The 26,119-nt window shown below is 52.4% G+C and overlaps 1 protein-coding gene across 1 annotated transcript in view; it reads left to right on the top strand.

The window, feature by feature from the left end:
- Positions 1–25,730, top strand: part of Mroh2a (maestro heat like repeat family member 2A) — a 39,086-nt gene extending 13,356 nt beyond the window's left edge. The window contains exons 15-41 of the mRNA XM_057762321.1: positions 1,083–1,123; positions 1,609–1,750; positions 2,008–2,060; positions 2,495–2,602; positions 3,338–3,457; positions 3,566–3,688; positions 4,906–5,058; positions 5,964–6,086; positions 6,986–7,065; positions 8,330–8,438; positions 8,996–9,091; positions 9,821–9,925; positions 13,300–13,423; positions 13,821–13,939; positions 15,024–15,176; positions 15,817–15,971; positions 18,173–18,332; positions 18,404–18,597; positions 18,845–18,982; positions 19,338–19,452; positions 22,179–22,328; positions 22,432–22,614; positions 23,445–23,600; positions 24,205–24,336; positions 24,797–24,899; positions 25,166–25,231; positions 25,609–25,730. Of these exons, the coding sequence (XP_057618304.1) occupies positions 1,083–1,123; positions 1,609–1,750; positions 2,008–2,060; positions 2,495–2,602; positions 3,338–3,457; positions 3,566–3,688; positions 4,906–5,058; positions 5,964–6,086; positions 6,986–7,065; positions 8,330–8,438; positions 8,996–9,091; positions 9,821–9,925; positions 13,300–13,423; positions 13,821–13,939; positions 15,024–15,176; positions 15,817–15,971; positions 18,173–18,332; positions 18,404–18,597; positions 18,845–18,982; positions 19,338–19,452; positions 22,179–22,328; positions 22,432–22,614; positions 23,445–23,600; positions 24,205–24,336; positions 24,797–24,899; positions 25,166–25,231; positions 25,609–25,730 (3,323 nt within the window). The remainder of the gene's footprint in view (positions 1–1,082; positions 1,124–1,608; positions 1,751–2,007; positions 2,061–2,494; positions 2,603–3,337; positions 3,458–3,565; positions 3,689–4,905; positions 5,059–5,963; positions 6,087–6,985; positions 7,066–8,329; positions 8,439–8,995; positions 9,092–9,820; positions 9,926–13,299; positions 13,424–13,820; positions 13,940–15,023; positions 15,177–15,816; positions 15,972–18,172; positions 18,333–18,403; positions 18,598–18,844; positions 18,983–19,337; positions 19,453–22,178; positions 22,329–22,431; positions 22,615–23,444; positions 23,601–24,204; positions 24,337–24,796; positions 24,900–25,165; positions 25,232–25,608) is intronic.
- The last annotated feature ends 389 nt before the right edge of the window (positions 25,731–26,119 follow it).

Here is a 26,119-nt window from a genome sequence, read left to right as displayed (position 1 = left end):
ATCTGGGGAGGGGTTCAAACCTTGTAGACCCCTCCTGATAGCTCATCCATCATATTCCCAGATCCCCAGCTCTCTCCCTGGGCAGGGGCAAGGAGGGGACTCCTGAACCTAGCTCTGGCTGTGGCCTCTATGGGACTTTGCCCTACTTGACTCCTCTGAGTCACCTAGAGCGACTGTAGCATCCCAACCAATTCTTCTGTCAGCTGACCCTACTGTGGTCCACTCGGGGCAGGCACTGTCAATACAAGCTCTCAAGGGACCATGCCCATCTACATCATGTCTCTGCTCTCCCCCTCCCCTACTACTTCTGGCATCCCAACCAATTCTTCTGTCAGCTGACCCTACTGTGGTCCACTCGGGGCAGGCACTGTCAACACAAGCTCTCAAGGGACCATGCCCATCTACATCATGTCTCTGCTCTCCCCCTCCCCTACTACTTCTGGTCCCAAAGGGGCTGCTCTCATAGCCCTGGGGTTTCACAGGGTCAGGCATGACTGAGGATGGGGACTTAGGGGATCTTTCCTATCAAGGATGACAAAGGGCACAACCTGTTGTCTGAGTTCAAGGTGAGACACTTAAGTGACCCACCCACATCACTGTGGTCTTTCAACCTTGACTCTCCTGGGTCTCCACACCTGCAGCAGCCTAGCCTTGGCCCCTCCCTTTTCCTTCCATCTGCGCGCTGTTGCTCTGTTTTTCATGGTTCACTGGCTCCTAAGGCTAGTAGACTGGACAGGAGGGAGTCAGGGTAGGGAATCAAGTTACTGCTAGTTGGAGGAAGGCCAAGGTGTACAGCAGGAGCTATGACATTGCCCTGGCATGTCCATTTAAAAATAAGCATTCACAACCTGAAAAGGTATCATCTAGACCCGATCCAGGAGCCAAAAGTTCCCTCCTTTCTGGAAGGAGCCAATGGTGTCCTTCATAAGAAACACCCTGGGCAGAGCCAGTCTCCATCTGGGGTGAGGGTAATGGTAAGAATTCTGGGAAATCACCTTCAAAGGTGTCTCCCTTGGGGGGATAGAGGACATGTCTTGACATTGGCCAGGCATCCTCACCGGGGGTTCCTCTTGCTTCTTCAGTGGACCTGCCTGCACCCCAGAAGCTCCTGGCCCGTCTCCTGGTGAGTGGCTGACTTGCTCTGGCCTGGTAGATCCCTGCACAGTGACGCCTCTTCCTTGAGCTTATTCTCAGTGCTCCAGAGGGAGGGGGAACCAGTATGCACTCAGGAAGCTGGATATTAGGCAGAACGGTGTCCCAAGGTCTGTGCTGTCCTTCTTGAGAGGACACTCCAGGATGCTCAGATGTCTGGGAACCTGGCCGGGATCTGCTCTCAGATTCCTATGCCAAGAACACCACCCATAGCCTGTCTGCCCCCAGATAGGCTCAGTCCTGTGGGCACTAATCAGTGCTCTTCTCAGGGTCAGGGAGGGACCTGGGTCTGGCCTCTCATCCCTTCCTTCCTGCAGTGTCCTCTACAGGGACCTTTCTGTGCTGGAAATCCATTGGCTCCATTTGAAAACCATATACCTTGCTCAGTTTCTTCTTTACAAGAAAGCCATTGAACTCCAGACCCCTGCTCCATTGACTTATTGCGGGGCCCTCCAGGTGCTGATGTCATCACCCTATAAAGGAGAAGGTCGTGGCATCGCCATGCTCAACCTCCTGAGGACCCTAAGCCAGAGCATTGCCCCCTCCATGGCCGACATGTGGGAGCAGGAGATCCCGCTGCTGGTCCAGTACCTGGAAGGTGAGGTGCCCACTCTGTGTACATGCCAGGGCACCCACCAGACATGTGACTTGAATGACAGGAACCTAGGGGCTGGTGGACCTGAATAGACTTCCTTCGGTGTTAAGAACGGGATGCCTGTCTTGGGTAGATGGGAACGGAAACACTGAATGCGATGAGCTCATTCATGGAGGGCCTCAGATACGGGGACCAGGAGGCTTACCCAGGGGGAGCAGGGGAAGAGGGCAGCCTATGAGGCCATGTATACTCTCCTGCAGAACACACTGAGTTCACCTGGAACCAGAAGGCCTGGGAGGATAAGCTAATTCAGGTAAAGGGGCAAAGTGTCTGCTGAGGCCAGGCGAAGGGAGAAGTGAAGGAATGCGTGGGAAGGCACTTGATGAGGTTGACATGTGGACCAGCCTAGGGTGGTGTAAAGAACACGTGTCCACCTGTCAGAGCTGACTTAGCAAGATGGCACATGTGTCTGTTTGAATCAGGAAGGGAGAACCGAGCGAGCCAAGTGCCTGGAAAGGTAGCAGGGAAATCCTGCCCCACCAGTGACCTCTAAAGCCACGGCTGTGCTCCAGACACACGGAATGTTAGTGCTAGGCTGGAGACCCATGGCCGAATGTTTCAGAGGTTCAGAAACAGTGGCCCAGAAAGAACAGGCTTACATTCATGGTCACATAGCATTCCCAGAACCCAGCTGAGAACAAGGCTGGGGTCCCTTGGTTCTGCCCACCAAAGTCTTCCACTTCCCAGTTTCTGAGAAACTCCCTCAAGAAGACCCGTGGGACCAGCTGGAGCCTACGCCTCAGCAAAGAGTTGAACAACCAGCTCGAGACCTTCGACAGCCCCTCTTTGGAAAAGGTTTGTCCTCAGAGGGGCCTCCGAGTTCAGGCAGGGAGGGGCCTCCAGGGATGGGGGAGGCAGCCTAACTAACAGAAGGAAAGGAAACGATCACAATCAAGTCCAGTGATTTGTTTTTTCTTACTCTTTAAAAGTTTCTTGTTTGTCTTCCACATTCTGGTCCACGGTCGCATGTGTTTTGTTTTGTTTGCTATTTTGTTTTGGGTTTTTTTTTAGGGTTTTTTTGTGCTTGTGATTTTTTTTCCCTTGTTCTTTCTTTGTAAAACTATAAAAGCGGTTGAAAGAAATCAAAGAGGATCTTAGTAATTAGAAAGCACGCCATGCTCATGGGTAAAATTAAGATGGTGACTCCCCTCAGTGTGTCTCCAGGCTCAGTATCACCTCCACCCTGAAGCCACCATCCCCTCATACGGACATCAAAACAATGCTATTCCATCTCTTGCTGTTATCTTATGTCAGGAAGTGGCTGGGTTTGTGGGTGGACGTATTTGATTGAGCGTGTATAGGAAAGAAGTCAGCCTCCTCTATTAAAACGTATAATATGCTTGCCCTTACACAATCTGACTTCCCAGAACAAACTGAATATTTATTTTTAAAGGATGTAGAAAATGCACATAAATGTCTGTTTTTTAAAAAAAAAATCAGGACTATGGGTCAAGTGCCCCCCCCCAATAGCGCCTCCCGGAGGCCAGGAGTAGAAAGGCCTGAGGTCTTTCCTCCCTCCCACCTCTCCAGGGTTTTTTGTACAGGGCCTTGGGCTTCACCTTAGGCATGGGCCTGGAGGCTGACAGGGTGGAGGTGCTGTTGCTGGAGCTGCTATACAAGACAGACTATAGCAACGACTTCGACCGGGAGGTGAGGATACCCTCAGCCCCTCTTACCTACGATCTTCCGTGATGGGGCGTGGGGGGGTGGTATGTGGGTTTATGTGTCCGCCCTCACCCTGGCTGGGCTTCCCTGCAGGGTGTCATCCTGTGCTTTGGCCTGTGTGCCCGGGGCCAGGTGAAGACAGTGTTGAATGTGCTTCACGACTTTGAAGAGAGGATCCAGGAGTCTGAGCAGTCCTGGCAGATTGGTGCCTGGAGGGTAAGGCTCCTCGCTGTAAGGCTGGGTGGCAGGCCTTGAAGGCAGCGCTCCAGGGAAAGAAACCAAGATCTTGCAGGGAGCATGTGGGGTAGGCTGCTTGAGTCATTCATGGCTGGGGCCACACCTGTGGGAGGTGGAGCATCTGTGACATCACGCAGCTTCCCCGAGACATCTGCAGAGCATCCCCAATGGTCAGTTCTGGTGTGAGGTCCAAACCTGTTGCTTGACTCCCAGCCCTTCTGCTCAAGGCAGTCAATGAAACAAGGTTGAGCCCAACAACTACCAACTAGGGAGTTAAATTGCCCTTCCCCTTGCCGTCCCTTCTTTATGGCAAATGAAGGAGCACTTAGCACAGAATTTAATGAACTCATTGTCACAATGGTGATTTTTAGCTGTTCTGGATAGTGTTTATCTAATGCTTAGCCAGCTCCCCATGGTGAGATGGCTCCAGCTCAGCTGCCTAAGTATGGCATGTGCAGCAAGCCTCTGCTTAGGAGGTCCATACCAGCCTCCTCTCCCAGCTAATGGGTGGTCCTAGCATGTGTCCCCGTGCTGAAGCTTCCCAGGGTGGGTAGATCCTGATCGGTCTGGTTCAATCCTTCTTGCCCAGTGCCTGGTAAGTAATTTGTGCCCGATAAAACCGCTGATGTGTAAGTGTTTGAGAAAATGAATGAGGGCTTTAGCACCCCAAATAACAGTTGATTGAAGTCCTTATAAGGACTTAACAGCTTCTTCAATCACAGACTGTCTCCCACACAGCCACTGCAGCACCTGCACCCTCCTTGTGGTGAACTGAGTACTTCCTGCTCCCTGTTGGTCCTTCTCTTTTTATTTTTCCTATTTTTCACATGTGTGTGGTATGAATACGTACATATGCATATTTGCATGTGTAGAGGCATACGTGTGCAGGTACACATGTGTGTGCGTGCATGTGGAGACCTTAGCTCCATCCTCAACCACTATTTGCTTGTTCACCGAAACAGGATCTCTCAGTCAAACCCAGAGCTTGCTGATATGACTAAACCTTGCCAGCCAGCTTGCTCTGGGAATGCCCTGCTCCTGCCTTCTGAGGCTAAAATTACAACTGGGCTGTCATACCGACCCAACATTTATGTATGCTCTGGGAGTCTAAACCCCGGTCCTCACACTTGTGTGACAAGCTTTTTAGCCACTGAGCCATCTCCCTAGTCCCCTTATCCTCTTTCACCCTCACACAGAAGGACCACCCCTGGAGGCGAGAGACTGTGAAGAGTGCCCTTATGGTGATGTACAGCTGTGTGTCCTCTTACTGCCACCCCCAAATGCTCCTCACCCACGTGGACAGCCCCATCACTGCCAAGATCATCCACCACTACTCCAGCGGCTGCCAGGTAACCCACGTGCATGTCGCTGTGCATGGGACGCGACACTCAGGGGAGTCTCTAGGGGCCCGACTTGATCATCCTCTGGGGGATGAATACATTGCTCACTTTTGAGCTTGGGGTCACACTCAGGACAAGGGAGCAGATCTCTTCTGAGTGCTGCAGGTGACCTTGGCTCCCCAGAAGTACAAAGTGAGCCCCGATTCTCCCCATGCTCTCCTACTCTGCCCCACTTACCTCATATAGGTGGGCAGGGGCTGTCTTCAAAAAGTCACAAAAGTATGGGGCACTTTTTTGGATTGGCAAAGCAGATGGAAGTGGAGGAACTTTTTGTTCAGCGCTGTGGTAAAATACACCCAGTTGGAGGTGGGAAGGTGACTTAGTCACTAAAAGTGTTCGCTGCGCAAGTATAAGGGCCTAAGTTCAGAGCCCCAGCACCCATGAAAAAGCTAATCATGGCGGCAAAGATCTACAGTCTCAGTGGTGAGGGTGTGGGGATAGGAGGCTCCATCGGGTCTGGCTGAATTGTCAGCTCCAGGCTTAACCAGAGACCCCGTGTCAAAAAATAAAATAGAGAGTTATTAAATAAGATACTCAACACTGATCTCCAGCTTCCACACGCACGCACGCACACACACACATACACACACACACACACACACATGTACCATGTATGCACATGCACGAGAACCATAAAAAGACACACAGAACATAAAAGTGACCACTGTGGCTATTTTCCAAACCCAGTTCACTGTGGCTGAGGAACAGACAGGGGAGGGGGCTGTCACTCAGAGCATCCCTGACGTGGAGGCTTCTTCAGAGAAGGGGAAGGATTCAGGAGAGGGGCATGGCTCAGGGCTCTTGTTAAGTCTTTTGCAAACAGGTTCTTGCTCACGTTCTTCCTCTGGCCATAGGACATCAGCCTCAAAATGGCCTTCATGAAGAGTGTTGTGCAGGTCACCAAGGCCATCAAAAGCATCCAGGACCTGGAGGACTTCCAGTTAACCCACAAGTCTGCTCTTACTAGCCTGATTGTTGTAAGTGGAGCAGGGATCCCCAGTGGGACAGAGCTCCCCAGTCACCCTGGTTGAGGTTCTTTGGGGGATATCTGGTACATATCTCTGGGGGCTGTAAAGAGTTCCTGCCTGACTCTCATCTGCCGGACTGTAGGCTCTGAGGACGACTTTGGTATATCACAGAGGGTTTCACAGTCACAAAAGAGTTGGAAAACTAGGGCAGGGCTTGTGCCCAATGGTGCCCAGAAGACGCCAGCTCAGGGATCAGAGGCAGACAGAGGCCTAGTCAGGATGGGTGGGAGTGAGGGGGTGAAGGGCACAGCCTCAGTGCTTTCCACAGGAAGAGACAGAGGCCATTGAGAACGAGGACTTAGAGTATCTTTTGCACAGAACCTTGGTGAAGTTTAGAAAGGGTCAACTATCTAAAGAATGATAAAATTCATGCTTCAACCAATCCCTGGTCCCCAAATGTCCCCACTCTCTCATAGCTGACAAAAATGGGGTCTTAAAGACCACCTGTACTGCACCAGAAGCAGTCCTTGGGGAAAGAGAGGTGCAGGAGAAACAGGGAAATGGATGTTCATTGGCTTCCAGTCACTTTAAAAAAGCCTAGCACAATAAAAAAAGCATCAAGTCTTGTATAGGACAAGGGAACTTGGGCTTGGGAAAGTACATCGTGTGGCCAAGGACACACATCAAGTCACTGGTGGCCCTGGGGGAGAAGCCTAGGCCCACTGGGTATCCTCCTCCCTCCCCTGAGCTTTGCTGCCAAATGAGCATTAAGTGGGCGTGTGGGGTTAAGAGCTCTTTACAAAGGCCCAGGTCCTTCTTATGCTGGCACCAGATCATGTCATTGCCCTCTGTGCCCTTACTCAGCTTCTGGGTGACCAACAGTTCAAAACCCTTCTTGTGCTGGACAGGCGATCATCAAAGCAGAACCGCCTGACCACTTGGCTTCTCCAGTGAGGTCAATGGCCATGGATGCTCTCTCACAACTGAGGTGAGCTGGGGCGGGGCCTTCCGGAGCTCCTACAGCCTCCCGATGATAGGACAAACTCTGTGACCGCCCCTCAGTGCTACTCCAAGCCTCCTACCTCCTCTTTCTACCTCAGTGGCAGTGGTGTTGGTCAGTAACTCCCTGAGACAATGGACTAGCCCAGTAGGTAGGGTCCATCTAGACTCCTGGGGAGGTTTTCAAGTTGGGTGCTACTTCTGGAATATGGAGGTGATTGGCAGGTGTGTGGGCTGTAGTAGCAGAGCCACTGAGGGCAGATTTTGAAGATGTTCCATTCCCCTCGAGGGAGCAGAGATTGTTACACTCTAGGCATGGGCTGGAAGGACTTGGAGAAAAGACAAATGCATACAGAGAGGATTAAGGGTAAGAACCCATAGAAGAAGGTGCTTGTAGGATACTGACGGCCCTCTCTAATTCTAGAGAAGGGTCTGTCGTGAAAACGTAATTTGGCTTCTGCACAATAGGTACTTGTCAGAAAGGCTGATGCAGACTGCCATTTGACTTTTGACTTGAGCATAAGCAGTGTGGTTAGATTTGTGTGGGAGTTTGACCCCTACAGAGTGAGTGGCGAAGAGGCAGGAGTTTCTTAAGGCAGGGAGTCTCAGCTCTGGGGCACAGTGGAAGCCCCCGGGGAGCTATTAATAGAACTGGTGCACTGATCTTGAACCTTCAGTGTGTAAGGAGGCCCTGGAGCTTGGACGTGGTCCTTGGGAATTCTTAAAAGGATGTCAAGGTGATTCTAATGAGCAACCAGGATTGTGAACTGGAACTTGAGGCAGGTCTAGAAAGAGAAGGAGGCAGCAATGGGCTGGCTGCTACCCTTCGTGTACTCGGGCTGGAATGCTCCCACGGGCTTTGATTCCGTAGGCTCCCTCCATGTGGAGTCTTAGAGTTTACACTGATGAGCAACTCAGTCATGATACTGAAAACCCCAGGCCAGAACCAGGCCGCGAGGGCCAACGCTGTGGTTGTGATCTGGAAGGAAGAGGTTCCTAGGTTCAGAGCAGGCAACAGGAAGTGAAAGAGTGAGCCTTGTGCCCGCAAACCCTGCTTCTATCACAGATATAGTACTGAATGCTGGTGGTCAGGCAGAACAGGGCTCCTAGTCAGGGAAGCATGTCTGAGCCCCCAGCCAAGGTGCTGGGTTCTTCCTCTCATTCTGAGACATGCCTGCCTTGCCCAGTGGGCGGTGGGCAGAATGGGTTTAGCTCCTAGTAACCACTCCCACTGCTAACACGTCTTTCTTTAGCACCCTGAAACCTTTCTACTCTTCAGAGGAGAGCCTGGAGCTGATGGATATCAGCATACACGCTATTATTTCTCTTCAACCCCCAGGGGAAGACAACGAGTCTGTTAAGGTAGGTTCCTCAGGGAGGCCTCCTTGTTTTCTGGGTCAGAATCTGGAAGTTTACATTGGCATAGGTAGGCTCCACTTTCCCCAACCACTGACAACACAGCAATTTGGAGCAGCTCTGTTAGTATGAGTTAATGCTAGCTGCTGTAAGAGGTAAAAACCTGAAACCTCAATGGTTTAACTAGATCATCTACGCTGAGCCCAGTGGTCAGTGGGGTGTGTATACGTGAAGATACATCCTGAATTTGTCGGGGACCCCATTCTGATAGAGACCTCAGTATCCCCAGTAAATGATTTCAAAGGTATCTGGATATGAGGGATAAGAATATATGCAGAAGATTCATGTACCATGTTGCTTTCCTCCCATGAGCAACAACATATCCCTATAGCATCTCATCTCATCCCCTAAAGACACCTAAGGAGCACTGATAAGCTGATAAGTGGCTATAAGAGCCTTTCATGGCTGCACAATTCTCTCTCTCTCTCTCTCTCTCTCTCTCTCTCTCTCTCTCTCTCTCTCTCTCTCTCCTCCCCCCCCACTCTCTCCCCTTTCTCTCTCAGACCCTGTATGCAAATGCCCTGAGTTCCCTGAAGCAGCTGATGGAAGGCCTCCTGCAGAGGCAGCTGGACCCCAAGGGACTGCAAGAGACCGTGCACGTGAGTTACTTGGCAGAGGAAGGAAGAGCCAGAGGTGGCCACCACCCTTGCTGGAGAGTGACCGGATAGCCAGACACTGGGGAATGGCTTGGGGTTTCAGAACTTTAAGTCTATGGCTGTCTGCTTCCATTGCTTTGGGCTTGTGGCAAGACAGGGCATCATGACAGAAGGGCAAGGTGGAAGTCTGTCCACCATATGGCTCAAAAGTGGCAGAAAGGAGGACAGGATCCCAGTACAACCTGCAAGTGAACATCCCCGTTGACCTCACTTCCCACTGAGCCCTATTTCCCAAAGACGCCATCACTTCCCAGCCATACCACAGGCTGGTGGCCAGGCTTTCAACATACAGCCTGGGGGCAGGGGCATTTTATATATAAGCCTTAACAGCAATGTTCACGGCACTGAGAAAAAAAACAAAAACAAAAAACAACCTGACATTAGAATGTCCTGTGATCAACACCTGAGCTGAGGGTTGGTCTGCGTTTAGGGTATCTGTTTGGAGCTAGGCCCAGCACAAACTTTCAAGTGCTACTCTTGAGAAGATACTGGAGATCTCCCACTCTAGCCACAGCCTTAACTCCCTTCATGGTAGACTGTGATAAGAAAGTGTCTAGAACCATGGAAGTCAGATTCTGAGTGGGAGGGACCATGGCATGAAAGCTGGCTAGGGTGGAGCTGGCTGTCCCCAGGATGTTAACACTGCTCCTATGTTCTGGGATCTCTACACAGCTCCTGGAGAAGTGGATCTTGTCAGAGAAAGAATGGGAACGGGAGAAAGCCATGACCCTTCATCTCCATCTCATGCATATCTACGTTCAAAGTATTGGTGTCTGTGTGAGTCCTGGTATACCTGTCCCACTGCCTGTCACTCTAGGATGCTCCCACTGCCTCCCACTCCAGGATGCTCCCACTGCCTCCCACTCCAGGATGCTCCCACTGCCTCCCACTCCAGGATGCTCCCACTGCCTCCCACTCCAGGATGCTCCCACTTCCTGCCACTCCAGGATGCTCCCACTTCCTGTCACTCTAGGATGTTTCCACTGCCTGTCACTCCAGGATGCTCCCATTTCCTGTCACTCTAGGATGCTCCCATTGCCTGTCACTCTAGGATGCTCCCACTGACTGCCACTCCAGGATGCTCCCACTTCCTGTCACTCTAGGATGCTCCCATTGCCTGTCACTCCAGGATGCTCCCACTTCCTGTCACTCTAGGATGCTCCCACTGCCTGCCACTCTAGGATGCTCCCACTTCCTGTCACTCTAGGATGCTCCCACTTCCTGTCACTCTAGGATGTTTCCACTGCCTGTCACTCCAGGATGCTCCCATTTCCTGTCACTCTAGGATGCTCCCATTGCCTGTCACTCTAGGATGCTCCGATTGCCTGTCACTCCAGGATGCTCCCACTGACTGCCACTCTAGGATGCTCCCACTTCCTGCCACTCTAGGATGCTCCCACTGCCTGCCACTCCAGGATGCTCCCACTGACTGCCACTCTAGGATGCTCCCACTGACTGCCACTCTAGGATGCTCCCACTGTCTGTCACTCTAGGATGTTCCCACTGCCTGTCACTCCAGGATGCTCCCACTGTCTGCCACTCTAGGATGCTCCCACTTCCTGCCACTCCAAGATGCTCCCACTGCCTGCCACTCTAGGATGCTCCTACTTCCTGTCACTCCAGGATGCTCCCACTGTCTGTCACTCTAGGATGCTCCCACTGTCTGCCACTCTAGGATGCTCCCACTGCCTGCCACTCCAGGATGCTCCCACTTCCTGCCACTCTAGGATGCTCTCACTTCCTGTCACTCTAGGATGCTCCCACTGTCTGTCACTCTAGGATGTTCCCACTGCCTGTCACTCCAGGATGCTCCCACTGTCTGTCACTCTAGGATGTTCCCACTTCCTGTCACTCCAGGATGCTCCCACTTCCTGCCACTCTAGGATGCTCCCACTGCCTGTCACTCTAGGATGCTCCCACTGCCTGCCACTCTAGGATGCTCCCACTTCCTGTCACTCCAGGATGCTCCCACTGCCTGTCACTCCAGGATGTTCCCACTGCCTGTCACTCCAGGATGCTCCCACTGCTGCTACTCTAGGACGCATTTACAGAAAAGTTCCTCATTCTGTTCAGAGCAGGAAACACCCCTCAGATAAACCCTGTCCCAGGAGTCCCTTTGGAAGAGACCTGGGCTTTGGAGTGGGTGAAGCGGGAGAGGATGGGATCATAGCACAGCATGGATCCAGGTTTTGTGGTACCCAAGGCTCATGCTGTTGTAGTTAGGTGTTTTTGGTTTTGTTTTGTTTCTGTTTTTGTTGTTTTTATTCTTTTTACTCATTGAGGGTCCACCACCCAGCTCCTAAATAGATACACAAATACTTATTCTTGCTTATGAATGCCCAGCCTTAGCTTGGCTTGTTTTTAGCCACCTTTTCTTAACTTAAATTATCCCATCTATCTTTGGCCTCTAGGATTTAATCTTTCTCTATTTCTGTATATCTTTTCTTTCTTTCTTATTCCATGTCTGGCTGGATGGTTGGGTGGCTGTGTGACTGTGTGACTGTGTGGCTGTGAGGCTGTGTGGCTGTGAGGCTGTGTGGCTGTGTGGCTGTGTGGCTGTGTGGCTGTGAGGCTATGTGGCTGTGAGGCTATGTGGCTGGGTGGCTGTGTGGCTGTGAGGCTGTGTGGCTGTGTGACTGGGTGGCTGTGAGGCTGTGAGGTTAGGTGGCTGTGTGGCTGGGTGACTGTGAGGCTGTGTGGCTGTGTGACTGGGTGGCTGTGAGGCTGTGAGGTTAGGTGGCTGTGTGGCTGGGTGACTGTGAGGCTGTGTGGCTGTGTGACTGTGCGACTGTGAGGCTGGGTGGCTGTGTGGCTGGGTGGCTATGTAGCTGTGAGGCTGTGTGGCTGGGTGGCTGTGAGGCTGTGTGGCTGGGTGACTGTGTGGCTGTGTGGCTGTGTGGCTGGGAGGCTGGGAGGCTGTGTGGTTGTGAGGCTGCGTGGCTGCATGGCTAGGTGACTGCATGGCTGTGTGGTTGTGCGGCTGTGTGGCTGCGTGGCTAGGTGGCTGCATGGCTAAGTGGCTGTGTGGCTGCGTGGCTAGGTGGCTGCATGGCTGTGTGGTTGTGAGGCTGCACGGCTGAGTGGCTGTGTGGCTATGAGGCTGTGTGGCTGCGTGGCTGGGTGGCTGACCCCTGGCATCCTCTCCTTCTCCTTTATTTGCTCACCCCTTCTCATCTATTCTCTACCAAGCAGCCCCACTTGTACCTCTCCTGTCTAGCTATTGGCCGTTCAGCTCTTTATTCGACCAATCAGGTGTTTTAGGTGGGCAAAGTAACACAGCTTCACAGAGTTAAACAAATTCAACATAAAAGAATGCAACACAGCTTTGTATCATTAAACAAATGTTCCACAGCATAAATGAATGTAACACATCTTCAGCTAATATTCCACAACATGCAATCGTGTATACAACCCTGAACACCGCACAGGAAAGATGCCTTCTACCTACGATGATAAAATGAATCACTACAGTCATAAAGCCAGCTCAACAAGTATCGCCAACATGGGGAGTCTAAGACAAGGTGGTGTTTTATTGATTAGTGGGCACCCACAACATGAGATCTTTCTTCTATCTGTGCTGGCTCTAAGCTCTGGCTGTCTTATTCTCAGAGATGGCTGTGGACAGGAGTGTGCCGGGTGGTATGTGGTAAACCACAGAAAGTATGTGGTAAGCCACAGAAACACCTAAATGGAGGTCGGGAGGGAGGCTTGGCTGAATAAAAGAGCCTAGACCTGCGTTACAGGGTGTTCAGTGTCTTGTACACACATTATGCCAGCTAGATTCTAACATCAGGGTTTGATAACATTCTCTGAAAGAGGAGGTGGCATAGTTAACTTTACAGACAGGGAACACGAGGGACTGCAGAAGCCCCTGTCCAGGTCACTCATTTAGTGGATGAGTTTCATATTGGAACCTGGAGTCCCGTTGTGGGAATCTGGCAGGCGTCTGGAAGTCCAGTGCTGTGTATAACAGAGCTGACTGCAGGTGATTCCTGAACCACGATTTCTCTGATATTAGTTGATTGGCCTCCAAGAGCCCACTGTGGGACTGAGGCCTCACGCACTCTAGTTCCCCTCTATGGTGTTCCTGGGTGGCCCTGGCTGTGCGTTTGAGGGTGGAACTCTGAGATCCAACGTCTCTTGTCTCCCAGATCCCCCTGAAGCTGGGACAGTTTGGCATACTCGTTGGGCTCATCGCTCCATGCACCTGTGATGTCCATAGGCGGACCCGCCTGGCCTCAACTGATGTCCTGTCCAGCCTGCTAGATCTTCATGGTAGGGAGGAAACAGGGCATGAGGGATGCAGTGGGGTGAAGGCTAGTTTTAGGGGATTGGTGCAGGCCTGCCATAGAGGGAAGCGCATCCTGCGTGCGGGCAGGCAAGAAGACAAGCGTGTGGCCAGCATAACAAAGGTCATAGACGCTTCCAGAAGAGGCTCTTTGGATGAGGTTGAGTCACGGAGCTGGCAGATACCGAGGGAGGTGCAGTACTGGATAGAACCGAGCAGGAGGGACAGTGGAAATATAGGCTGTGGTGGAAGCGGTGTGTGCGGAAGCCCGTCATGTAGAAGGCTCAGTGAATGGAGGCCAGAAGGGAAGGGATACGCAGATGCTGGAGGGCAGCTCAGGCTGCTCACTCTCCTGCTGATCACGCCCAACCATATTCCCAACAGTGAGCCAGACTTGCTCCTTGTGGGGAGCTACCAAGGAGCAGGAGCTGGAGAAATGTAAGGAGGACCTGCAGGACACAGACATGGACAAGATTTCCAGTGCCTCCTCCAGAATTGCCAAGGTGACACTGGGCTGTGCCCGGGGTGCCCCACTTTCCTCTGCTGACTGCTCCTAGTCCCTAGTGAGTGTGGAGAGGACTGTGGGAAAGGTCCAGATGGACCCTGCGCACGGGCAGTCTTGGTTGCTGTTTCATTACATGTGCCATGGCTAAGGCAACTCTTATAATAGAAAACATTTCATTGGGAGCTTGCTTAGAGTTTCAGAAGCTTGGTCCATTATCATCATGGTGGGGAGCATGGTAGCAGGGAGCATAGCAGCAGGGAACATGGTGGCAGGGGCACGGTGGCAGGGGACATGGTGGCAGGGAGCATGGTGACAGGGCATATGGCGGCAGGGGACATGGTGGCAGGGGAAATGGCGGCAGGGGACATGGCAGCATGGGACATGGTGACAGGGGGCACGGTGGCAGGGGACATGGTGGCAGGGAGCATGGTGGCAGGGGACATGGCGGCAGGGGACATGGTGATAGGGGCACGGCAGCAGGGGGCATGGCGGCAGGGAGCATGGTGGCAGGCAGGTGTGGTGCTGGACAAGTAGCTGAGAGCTAAATCCTGATCCACAAGAAGAAAAAGATACTGGACCTGGCATAGGCTTTTGTAACCCCAAAACCCACCCCTAGAGACACACTTCCTCCAACAAGGCCACACCTTCTAACCCGTCTAATCCAGTTAAAGAGTTCCACTCACTGGTGACTAGGAATTCATATATATGAGCCTAAGAGGGCCATTCTTATTCAAACCACCACACTGGCATCAGCTCCTGGACTGCTGGTGGCACACTGATGGGCAGGGGTGCTCAGAACCACAAAAGCAGGTGTTAAGCCTCGAAGGCATGGGACATACAGTCATTTCTGCCTCGGGGGCAAAAGCAGCCTTCTTGGTGCCAATGGGAGTTTGTGTAGCTTCACAGTGAGGCCAGAGAGTGCCTGCAAGACAGTGCTGTGAAGATGGGAAGGACTTGTTTGAGATGCAGGCAGAGTGAGAGGCAGCGATGAGGAGTGAGAGAGGCTGGGTACACTCTGGAAGCCTTCTAGGACAAGGGAGTGGAGGGAGGAAGCCTGGAATTCTCTCTGGCTCTGGTCCTAGGTGGTCTGCCCGGAGTTCAACTGCGATGAAGTTGTCTCTCTCATCCAGAAGCTCTGTGAGAACATCGGGGCCATGGACCTGCAGCATGACAGGGCCGCTGTCACCTGGATAGGCATCTTCCTCCAGATGCGGGTCAAGGAGCTGGAGGACAAGGTAGCCAAGCCCAGCAGGGGTTGCTTGGGATTGGGGCGGGGACTGAGCAGTGTACACAGTGTGGGCTGGGGAAGTACGACCGCTTCCACCCAAACCAAGAAGATAAAACAGAGTTCTAGAGTGAGAAAGCTGTGAAATGCCACTGGCCAGTGAGTAGATGAGGGACCACGGATGTCAGGCTCTTGTTAGAGGGGCATGCAACACCCCACCTGAAGACACAATGAAAATTGTGAGCTGCTGGAGAAGGTTTGGGAGGCTTCAACTCACCCACCATGCTCCCCGAAAGTGGGGGTGTCCTACAGGGCCTCTGAACTAGTTTTCTTTTTTGTTGTTGAGATAAAGCACAGTGACAAACACAACTTAGGAAAGACATGGGTTGAACTGGGTGCTTCCTTTACTCTTGCATAGTTCGGGGCACAGCCTAGGAAAGCCACTGCCCACAGTGGCTGAGTCTTTCCACTTTGATTAACAATTAAAACACCCCACCACCACACACACAGACCTGCCCATAGTCCAACCTGACCTAGAGAATTCCTTATTGAGATTCTCTTCCCAAGTAACTCTAAGTTGGCTTGATAATTAAAAATGGCCAGCCTCCCAAATACCTCCCTCACCCAGAAGATGCCCATGCCCCCCTCAGGTGGCCGAGATACTGGGTGCCATCCTGGTCCACCTTCCAGTAGTGGACCACCCAGAGGTGAGGCGGCACCTCATTGAAGGCATCCTCCTGCTGGCGCACTATCACCAGGAGACGGTCCTCACGTCGCTCTTGAGGCAGCCGTTGCCCATGGAGAGGTGAGTGCCACGCATGGAAGGGGGATGTAGCTGGGAAGCCAAAGTCCTGGGCAATGCGGAAAGCACCTGCCTCTGCCGAGCCACTGACCCAGACCCCAGGCTTATCCCATCATCAGGTTGAGCTTGAATTTCATAGCTCCTCTCATGCCCTGGTTGTCCCTTCCGGGACAACATCCACAGAACCTAGGGCATTCTCTCATGACAGCCCTCTCTTGTGGCTCCTCAGGTCTGTACTTCTGAGTCTCTGTGACCTTTCAGCCCGTCTCTGTACCTTTCAGAGTGTGTCCCAGGAGGGCAAGGGACTTTTCTAAGTTTCCAAGGGATAGTAGTCCTCTCTTATCTTATTTATTTTTATTATTTGTTTCTGGGTATGTGGGTACATATGTCACGTGTGTGTGGGTACCCAGAGAGGCCAGAAGACAGTGTCAGGCTCCCTGGAGCTGAAGTTTCAGGTGATTGCGATGCTGAGAACAGAACTCAGGTCCTCTGCATTCCAGTACCAGCTCCTAAGTGCTTGAGTCAACCTGCCAGGGCCATCTTCCCTCTTTTCCACTTCATCTTTACTGATACTGGCAATTCCAGGGTATAGGCAGGGTCGCGACAAATCTAGGAAGTAAGTATGCGAAGATACCAGAATTCAACTTGGGTGGGGCCCAGAAAGAGGCCACAGCCATTTCCCAGAGCAGCAGGGCTCTGTTGATTGGTGCTGATCAGGAAGATGAGGCTGACTTAGAATATTTCTGGACAGGCCTCAGATTCACAGCTCAATGTGTGTGAAACCTCTTACGTGTGGCGTGTCCTAAGGGAGGCCTGCAGGGTGCACAGTGGTGGGGTGGCTGTTCATATTTTGTGATTTTTCTAAAGGTGCTGCTTAGAGGATCAGAGCTGGGTAGGCAGGGCCACCTTACAGTGTACACCTATCAGCTGATACGCCGGCCTTAATGGCTTTCTTGGTGACAACACAAGCTAGCCTTCACTCCCTCCAAATCTGTCTTGGTCAGCTGTCACTGCTGAACCACAATGACACAGAAACTTTTGAGGAACGCAGCAATTAGCACACAGCTTCCATGGACCAGAAGCTTGGAAATGGTTTAATTGGTCCCCTCATTCAGGGTCACTAAGGTGACACCTGACTGGGTTTCATATCCCAAAGTCTTGCCAGGGGCATGGCGTGTTGGGAGAATTCAGACGAGTGCTGTAAGCCCTTGTTTTGGACACCTCTGTGGCTCTTGTATTTGGTGCTAAGGGGCAGGGTGCACCCACCTCTGCATCAGCTTCCTATGGCTAGTATCGAGCTGCATCACACCCTACCCTGAATTCTCATGCCCAGGCTCTTGCACCGGCTCTGTGGGTCGGAACACACAGTTTGTCACCTTGTCTGTTTACTGGCTACACTTGTTTGCTTTCCCTCTCTAGACTTTTCCAGATTCCTAGGTACCCATGGGGCTCTGTACCCAGCATGCTGTCAGTCCACAAGGCATTTCCCTTCCCAGCAGGGCAGCAGGCTTGGCCTTGTGGTCAAGGAGGCTATCTTCTTTCTAATTTAATATTATTTTCATCTTTTAGCTTGTTTGTTTCGATTTGAGACGTGTAGCCCAGACTGGCCTCCCCTTACTAAGCTGAAGTTGGCCTTGAACGCTTGATCCTCCTGCCTCTACCTCCCAAGTGAGGGATTACATGCCTATCTCAAAAAGTCCTTTTTTCAAAGGTAGTTTGGCAGGCCACTTGTCCTCTGGAGCCTTATTCTCCTCTTCTGTGGCATATGGAGAGGAAAAAATACCTTCCTGGAATCGGCCTGCAGCATTTAACTGGTGGCCATGTGTGAGGATTCGTTCCCCTCCACTACGCCTCTGTCTCTTATGACCATTCTCCTCCCCAAACTCCGGGAACATATTTTGGGAGGATTATCTGATTTAAAAAAAAAAAAAATTCCCTGCAAACTGCTTGATGCTTCTTTAGGCTCTTAGACATCATTGGCTGTGCCCAGGAAGTCAACAGGTGGGAGGCCTGGTAAAGCCAGGGGCCCTGTGAATTTCTCCCTGATACCCTAGAGAAAGTGAGGGACCAGGCCTGGTTATGCGACCTTTAATGGCTCTGGTGATCTCCTAGAATTCAGCTGTTTGCACAGGGGTCACCAAGGGGTGGCATAAAGAGTGCCAATCTGTGAGAAGCTCACTACCCTTTGTTCCTTCTTCGGCTAGCCACCTGACAGAGGTGTGGCTGGCCGTGGCAGAGAACGTGCCTTTTGCAAGGACCATGCTCCATGGCTTGCTGGGCCGGCTGCAGTCAAGGTTTACTGCCAGGATAAACGCCACCTCCAAAGCCGACATCTGGCGCCTGGCGGCTGTGGACCCTCTGATGGTGAGTGCAGAGGCAGGGGCCGGGCTCCCCAGGGAACCCAGGGTAGAACGGACCAGCCCTTCTCCCTGCAGACGCTGTGTACCATACGGCTCCTCATGGAGAAGATGGACCAGGACGACAAATTCCCAGACCTGTTCCCAGACCTGCTGTACACCTTCCTGTTGCAGCTTGGCAGCAGCCATGGACCAGAGGCTGCCTCACCCGTCCTGAAGACCTGGAGGCTGGTCCACACAGGGTCCCTGCCCCAGGAGATGACCCTGCAGAGGTGCTCGAGAATAGATGGGCGGAAGGGAGGGACCCGGTGCAAGGCTTGGGCTGAAGCTGCTCTCCAGCTTTTCATTAGAAGCCAGTGGGCTCCACAAGGCCTTCTGGGAGTGGGTGGGAGTGATTTTACTCACAACCTTTCCCCATGTGTGTCCAGTGTGCTGTAGGCTTCAGAGTGTGGAGACCTCTGTCTCATGACCCCTCCCCTCAGTCCTCCTCAGTAGCCTTATGCTGGCTCACCTCTCCAGGATCACCATCAGATCCATGCAGCTTTTGGTCAAGAGACTCAACAGAGAGCCCCTGGAGCAGGCCTTGGAGGAGCAGTCCGTGTGGTCCCTGTTGGAGAACGGAGGCACCTTCCTAGCGGGAGTGAGCCTGATGGCCAGGTGGGGCCAGGTCTCACCGGGGTTCAAGGGCTCCACAGAGGCATAGCCCTGTGCATGGTACAGCTAGGTGTCTCATTCCTGGGATCACTTACATGCTGATGGATGTCCTGGATTCTGGAGTGGCAGTGGGGCCAAGAAATGAGAGAAGGGCCCCCCAAGGCCACAGGCGATCTCTGAGCATTCTGGTCTGACCATCACAACCCTGAGTATTTAACTGGTACCCTGGCCCCTACCATCAGCTAGCCAGAGACGCTTAAGAGATCTGTCTCAGTCCTCCTTCAAGCTGGCTTCAGGGTAGAGGGTAGGAGCGGGGCCGATAGCCCTCCCCCCTGTGCTGTCCTTCTTTTCTCCTCAGGCTGTGCATGCAGAATGCAGAGAGCTACATGCAGAGGCTGGCAGAGCTGATGCTCACGGGCATGGGCTCCGAGGTCCTGAGCTGCTGCGTCAGCAGCACAGCCATCTGTGTGGAAGTGAGGCATCCAGTCCCGGGAGGGAGGGAGGGTGGGGTGCGAGTGGGTAGTGGGTACTTGTCTCCAGGCTTCCTAGGATGGCACATTATCGGTGCGAAGAGACCATGACCATTGCAACTCTCTTTTGTTGTTGTTTTTGTTTTGTTTTTTTCAAGACAGGGTTTCTCTGTAGCTTTGGAGCCTGTCCTGGGGCAACTTATTGTAGACCAGGCTGGCCTCGAACTCACAGAGATCCGCCTGACTCTGCCTCCCGAGTGCTGGGATTAAAGGCGTGCGCCACCACTGCCCGGCCACGGCAACTCTTATAAAGGAAAACATTCAACTGAGGCGGGGCTTACAGTTTCAGAGGTTCATTCCGTTATCACTATGGCAGCGGTGCTGGAGGACTTGCTGAGAGTGCTACATCTTGCAGGCAACAGGAAGTCAACTGCAGACTCCAGGCTGTATGTATCCTGAGTATAGGCAACCTCAGAGCCCACCTCCACAGTGACACACTTCCTCCAACAAGGCCATACCCACTCCAACAAAGGCACACCTTCTAACAGCACCTCGTCCCGTGAGGTTATGGGGCCATTTACATTCAAACTACCACACACATTTCCAGCGCAGGCACCTGGCCTTTGGGGACCTGAGCTTAGGGGACAGATCATGCTCTGTATGGGTCTTCCCTCTTTCACTACACCTGGTTTCACTACTCACTGACATTGTGGGCAAGCAGATGCCGAGACACAGCCTGTGTCCACAGGGAATCAGGCAAAAGGATCTCCTCAGCTTGGGCTAAGAGGTGTTTCCCTGGACAGCTCTAGGAGGTGCTCACCTTGCCACAGGAAAACAGGGAGGGCATCAGGGCTTGTTACTCTATCGTGTGATGAGAGCATTCATGGAGGCTCAGAGCAGCTGGCCAGGAAACCCTTGGGAGAAGTGTTGTATCGTGTCCAGTTGCCGTGAGGATCAAAGCAGCCCTGGCAGCAGACAGCAAACCCGTGAGAGGCCTCTTAGTTAAGAAGTTTTCCAGACTTGGGGGTCATGGGAGACCCAGTTATTTGTGTTAGTTAAGAAGTTTTGGGGGGTCATGGGAAACGCAGTTATTTGTGGGGAGAGAGCCACAGAAAGTATGCACGGTTGGGTTCCCAATGGACACGGATCTTTAAACTAAACACAGTCTCCCTTGAGTTGTGTCCTGGTACTTAAATACGTGAAGATGACCCCTGGCTCTGGACTGCGCCCCGATCATTAAGCTTTCTTGGGCTCATAGATTCCTTCCATGTTTGTGCCTCTGAAAACCATCCAAAATCGTTATGGGAAGAGATGACAGATTTCAGTGGCTGGAAGCTGGGCTAAGGGTCAGGCACTGGGCGGGGTGGCGGGAGCAGACACAGAGGCTGAGCCAAAGGGCCTGGTGAGGAGTTTGGATTTTGCCCCGTAGGGTTTGCAACAGGAAGGTGTGGTCATTACTTGCCAACTCTGTTTGCCCTTCCTGGGAGCTCCTCAAGACGTTTAGAGGAACAGAAGAGCTGTGTGGGCTTGAGGGGCCTCAAGGCACTGGACATGGCTGTGGGTACTAGGTTCAGCCCCAAAAGCCACCAACTTGATGTTTAGTTTCCTTTGGGTATCTTTAAAACACTCTCATGAGGCAAGGACACCTGTCTCAGCACCCGAAGTGCTACTGTGTAAGCCTGAGGACCTGAGTTCAGACCCCAGGACCCCCAGAAAAGCTGAGCATAGAGCTATGACTGAAACCCCAGAGTTGGTGGGGTAAGGAGTGGAGACAGGCACATCCGGGGGATTTACCGGCCAGAGATCTGGGTTCAGGGAGAGACTCCGCAGGCCAGGAGTGGTGGCACATGCCTTTAATCCCAGCACTCAGAAGTCAGAAGCAGATTTGCGCCTCTGTGTGTTCAAGGCCGACCTGATCTGCAGAGTGAAACCCTGTCTCTAAACAAAACAACAACAAAAAAGTAAGGTGAAAAGCAACAGATACCTTCAGCCTCTGGCCTCCATAGATGTGTTTGCCTGCAAACTGGTGTGCACTTGCACACACATAATTAAAAAATACTCAGGTGCTTTTGAGCATGTGCATGCACACACCAAACACACACACACTTAAAAATACTCAGGTGGCTGGGCGGTGGTGGTGCACGCCTTTAATCCCAGCACTGGAGAGGCAGAGGCAGGCGTTTCCCTGTGAGTTCAAGGCCAGTTTGGTCTACAAGAGCTGGTTCTAGGACAGGCTCCAAAGCTACAGAGAACCCTGTCTCAAAAACAAAACAAAACAAAACAAAACAAAACAAAACAAACAAACAAACAAAAAAACCACACCACAAAATAAACAAAAGAATAGTCAGGTGGTCTGAGCATGCGCACACACATGCATCCCACAGGTTCCGCACTGGCCCAAAGTCTTGACACTCTTGAGCACAGCCCGATGGAGATTCTGTCAACCGCCCTTAATTCGTGCTTCTGCACACTTCTGTTCAGACACTCGTAGGTGAGGCTTTTACCCATGGCAGCACTTACCTGTTACTTTCCCACATGGTTCCTTACTGAATGCTACAGCAAGCCTGGGGCAGCTGTACCACCCCCTTTCTGGATGAGAAGACAGAGGCACTTGGTCCCCTCCCTTCCTCTCACAGAGTGGCCATTCTCTGTGTTGCCCCCGACTCCTCTGCCTTGTTGCTGAGTAGCTGGACCTCCACTATGGGTAACCGCAACACTCCCCTTTTTAGTTCATGAGCGACCCGGTTCTGCACCAGGAGAAGCTGCTGAGGCCAGTGGTGCTGACGCTGGAGAAGGGTGCAGGGCAGAACAAAGATGAGACCTTGCAGGTGCTCTCTCTGCGTGCCCTGGGCAACATGGCTCTCGGTGCTCCTCGGAAGGTATCAAACGGGCACTGGTTCAGGTGTCAGGGGCTTGAGGGCTTTGTGGGCACACTCCTCCAGGAAGTGTGGGGTGCAGGCTGAGTGATCGGAATTCCTCTAGGTGAAGCAGTATCGAAAACTCCTGCTGGAGAAGTGCCTGGGCTCCCTGCAGGGACAGGCGACCTGCAGTGTGATGGCTGAAGCCATGGAGGCCCTGACCAAGATCCTGGCTGAGCTCCGAGAGGGGGACATAGGATCTTTGTTTGAAGCCATCTCTGAACAGTGCAGGGCATTCTTCGACAGCGTGAGTGCAGATAAGAGCTTCCCTCCATATCTGTGTGTCCTCTTGCTTTAAGACAACACCCGAGACTGGAGGATTTATAAAGCATAACGATCTATGCAGCCTGTGGTTCTGGAGTCTGTGGTATCTGAGAGCATGGTGCTTGCTTTTGTTAAGGGCCTTCTGCTGCGTTGTATTGAGATGGAGTGAGTGCGCTAGCTTGGATCCTTTCTTATTATAAGGCCACTAAGGCCACCGTGAGAACGCCACCCTCAGAATCTCATGCTGATTCTCTCCAAAGGTCCCACTTACAAACGCCATCTATATATGATTCGGGGGACTAAGCTTCCCACTCTAGGTTGGGACACATTCAAGCCACAACACCCTGTGTTTCACAGCAAGAAGAAGAGATGTGTCTGGGGGCAGAACGAGCTGTTTCTCCATGTGTGGTATAACGTTCCTTGACTGATCTTGGGGTCCTGTAGCAACCATGCCTTATGCCAAGAGCCAGGAAATCAGCTCCTTAGAATCTGAGGGCTCAGGTGCTTCTACCTTATGAGGAAGAGACCAGCTCACATATACTCTCTGGGCGTCTGTGGAGACTAGGGCTGGGCAGGCAACACGGTGCATCCATATTCCATTCAAACCCTCATACACACCCTTGGGGTGGACCCCCAAGCTAGAGTCATGCCTGGTCTCTTGAGTGCTACATGAGCCCCGAGGAAGGAGGGACTGTCCTGACGAATGGCTCCAGAAAGCTCTGTGGAAACCAAGGCATTGGAACGGCCCCTGGAGGAAGGCTGGGGTTTTGCCTGGCTTCTCCTCCTCAGCCCACTTGTACCTCTTGGTATCAGGAGAGCGAGATGATGCGTTTGAAGGCCTTCACCCTCTTCGGGAAGCTGGCGAAGGTGGTTGGGATTTCCAAGAAGCATTTCTTCAAAGGGGAGGTGAAGAGAGGTTGGGTCTCCCTCATGCTGCACTGCCAGGACCCCTGCCCCAGTGTGGCTCAGGTAACACACACCCTCCTCTGTGTCCTATGATCTGGGGCTGCAGTGCCCAAGGGAAAAGGTGCCTTGGTTCTGCTGGCTCAGTGAGCTACTGGATTCTCTCCTCTCGCTCCACATCTGCCCCATCCCCTATGCATGCTGGGATAGGAATCATGCCAGGGACTCCTAAAGGGAGCTTATTTCCTTTCCTTCTAGAAAAGTCAGTATCTTGCAGGCCATACCTGGACTTGGTCCCATTTAAAATTTATCTTAAACTTTCCCTTACATGTCCCTGTGGGTATGCTCGTTAGGGCTGCCAGGAGTTGAGAAGTGGGAGGAATGGGGTGGGGGAGGGTAGAGTAGGTCTGCCCATCCAAAATGTGCTTCAGGCTCCAACTCCTGCAGGGCTGCTGTAAGGGTAAAGGTGTTGCCTGGAGGGGCGTGTCAGGGGCACCTGACCTGCAAGGGCTTATCACAGGTCATGAGTGAGCTCCCTGGAGCCTCCAGCCTGGCTTTCCTTTGCTCTAGGGGCCGTTCTGGGCTGCCCTCTCACTCCGCGGGTGAGATGCTACCCAGCGCCCTGCTTGTTCATGTTTCTCCTGCTGTCTTGTGTCCTGCGTCCCTTCAGGAATGTCTGGCTACCATGTTTCAGTGTGTGCATTTCTGGGGCTGGAAGTCCCTGGAGAGTTCCTTTGGTCACAGCAATGACAGCATCAATGACCAGATGACAGTTTTTCAGACAAACATGTGCTCCGTACTGGTGAGGAGGCCAGGGGGTGGGGGGCCACAAGGTTGGACTTAGGACCCCACATTCACCCAATGGGACAATGCGAGGGTGCCCGCATTAACTTTTATAGCTGCCACAATCAGAGTAGAGACAAAAGTTAATTTTGACAATAGGATTTATTTAGATCCAGGTAACTAAATTGTGATCAAGCCCAGGAAGGTCCCTGATATTCCCATCAGCCATGCTCCCACGCTCAGGGGCCAAGAGTGGCCAGTAGCTAGTATTTTGGACAGCACAGGTTCACAAATACATTCAACGGGCACAACAGAGTCAGATAATGAAACCAAGAGCTAAGGGTCATTACTGGGCCCAGCTACTCTGCTGGGTGGTCCTGGGAGGGGTCCTTGCCCCCTATGGCCAAGCACTGACTCATCAGATGGGAGTGCCTGTCCCCATCTCACCCCCCACAATCATGTGGCACTTGTTTTTGCAGGCCCAGAAAAAGCCTGCTATTCTTTGTGGCTTCCTGGTAGAAACAACGATCTTCATGAAGAACAACTTGTCAAGGATCAGAATCTCTGCCTGTGCCCTGGCAGGTGAGTGGACAGATGTGTTCAGGCTAAGGCGAGTCTGAAGCCCCAGGACTGGATGGAGAGACAAGTGTCTGGGCTGGGCTGAGAACCTAGGTCTGTCCACCTTACGGAACTGGGCCTACTAGCTCGAATAAGGGTGCTCACTACCAACTTCAGCCTGACAACACTTGACAGATAGCTTCATAGGTTAACCTGCACCTCTTGCAAGGAGGGAGGCAGAACTGTCTGCTGACCACTCCCTGGTATAAGGAGTACCTCTGTCATTTCAGGAATTATCATGAAGCAGCTGTCTGCCCATTATCTGAAGAAGATGGACCTTGTGGGGCTTCGGAATTGTTAAGTAGTGCAGACTCAGTTGTAGAAACTTATGACTCACTGACACTTTGAGACCATGATGGGAAAGGGCTAGCGACTCTTGACTGTGAGCTGCTTGGGGAAGAGGGAATAGCTGGACCTGGGGACTGATTTCCAGGACCGGAGTCCATGTCATCCCCATTCTCAGATACTTCAGCTGCCTCTGCCCCAATCCCACAGCCAAGGTGGTGTCAGGAGTCCTTACAGGTCTGTGGAGAGTGTGGGAACACTTAGGCCTATGGCCCACTTTTGACTCCAAACCAGGTTCCCAGGGGGTGTCCCTGCTGGTGTCAGCCTGCCTCCCTCTGCAGAGTTCATGTGGTCCTGACCAGGCCTGTTCTTTCCTATTCCCACTCAGCTCTCCAGGACCTACAGCTAGATTCTGATGCTGGGGTCAGGAGGGCGGCCTTGGAGACCCTCAAAGTCCTGGACAACTGCAATCAGCACTGGCTCTTGGCTTCACCCAGAGGACTGCCCTAAGTGGCCCCAATGTAAGGTGTAAACTCTCGTCAGGGTCACGTCTGCCATAGCAAGGCAAATCATTTTGTAGAAAATGATTTCATTTGTAGAAAAAAAAACAACAGCAAAAACCAACTTGATAAAGAATGTGTACCCATCTCTCTTTTCCCTCTGAAATATTCCACCATGGCTCTCTGGAGTGCAGGTTCCTGGCTATGTGGACACGGCATCCTAGAGCTGACCCAGGGGCAATGGGGCCTCTTCATCCTTTGCTGAGCCTTTGTGGGTGTGGTCATACAGTGCTCTCCTACATCTGGGGCATGGTACCAAGCAGCAAGGGAAGGTGAAACTACTGCCCAGCCTGCCCCAGGGACCTAATTCCTAAAGCAAAAGGCAGATGTATCCATAGC

This window comes from Chionomys nivalis, chromosome 2 (assembly GCF_950005125.1).
Source record: "Chionomys nivalis chromosome 2, mChiNiv1.1, whole genome shotgun sequence".
Lineage (NCBI taxonomy): Eukaryota > Metazoa > Chordata > Mammalia > Rodentia > Cricetidae > Chionomys > Chionomys nivalis.
This window is presented reverse-complemented; position numbering and strand designations above follow the sequence as displayed.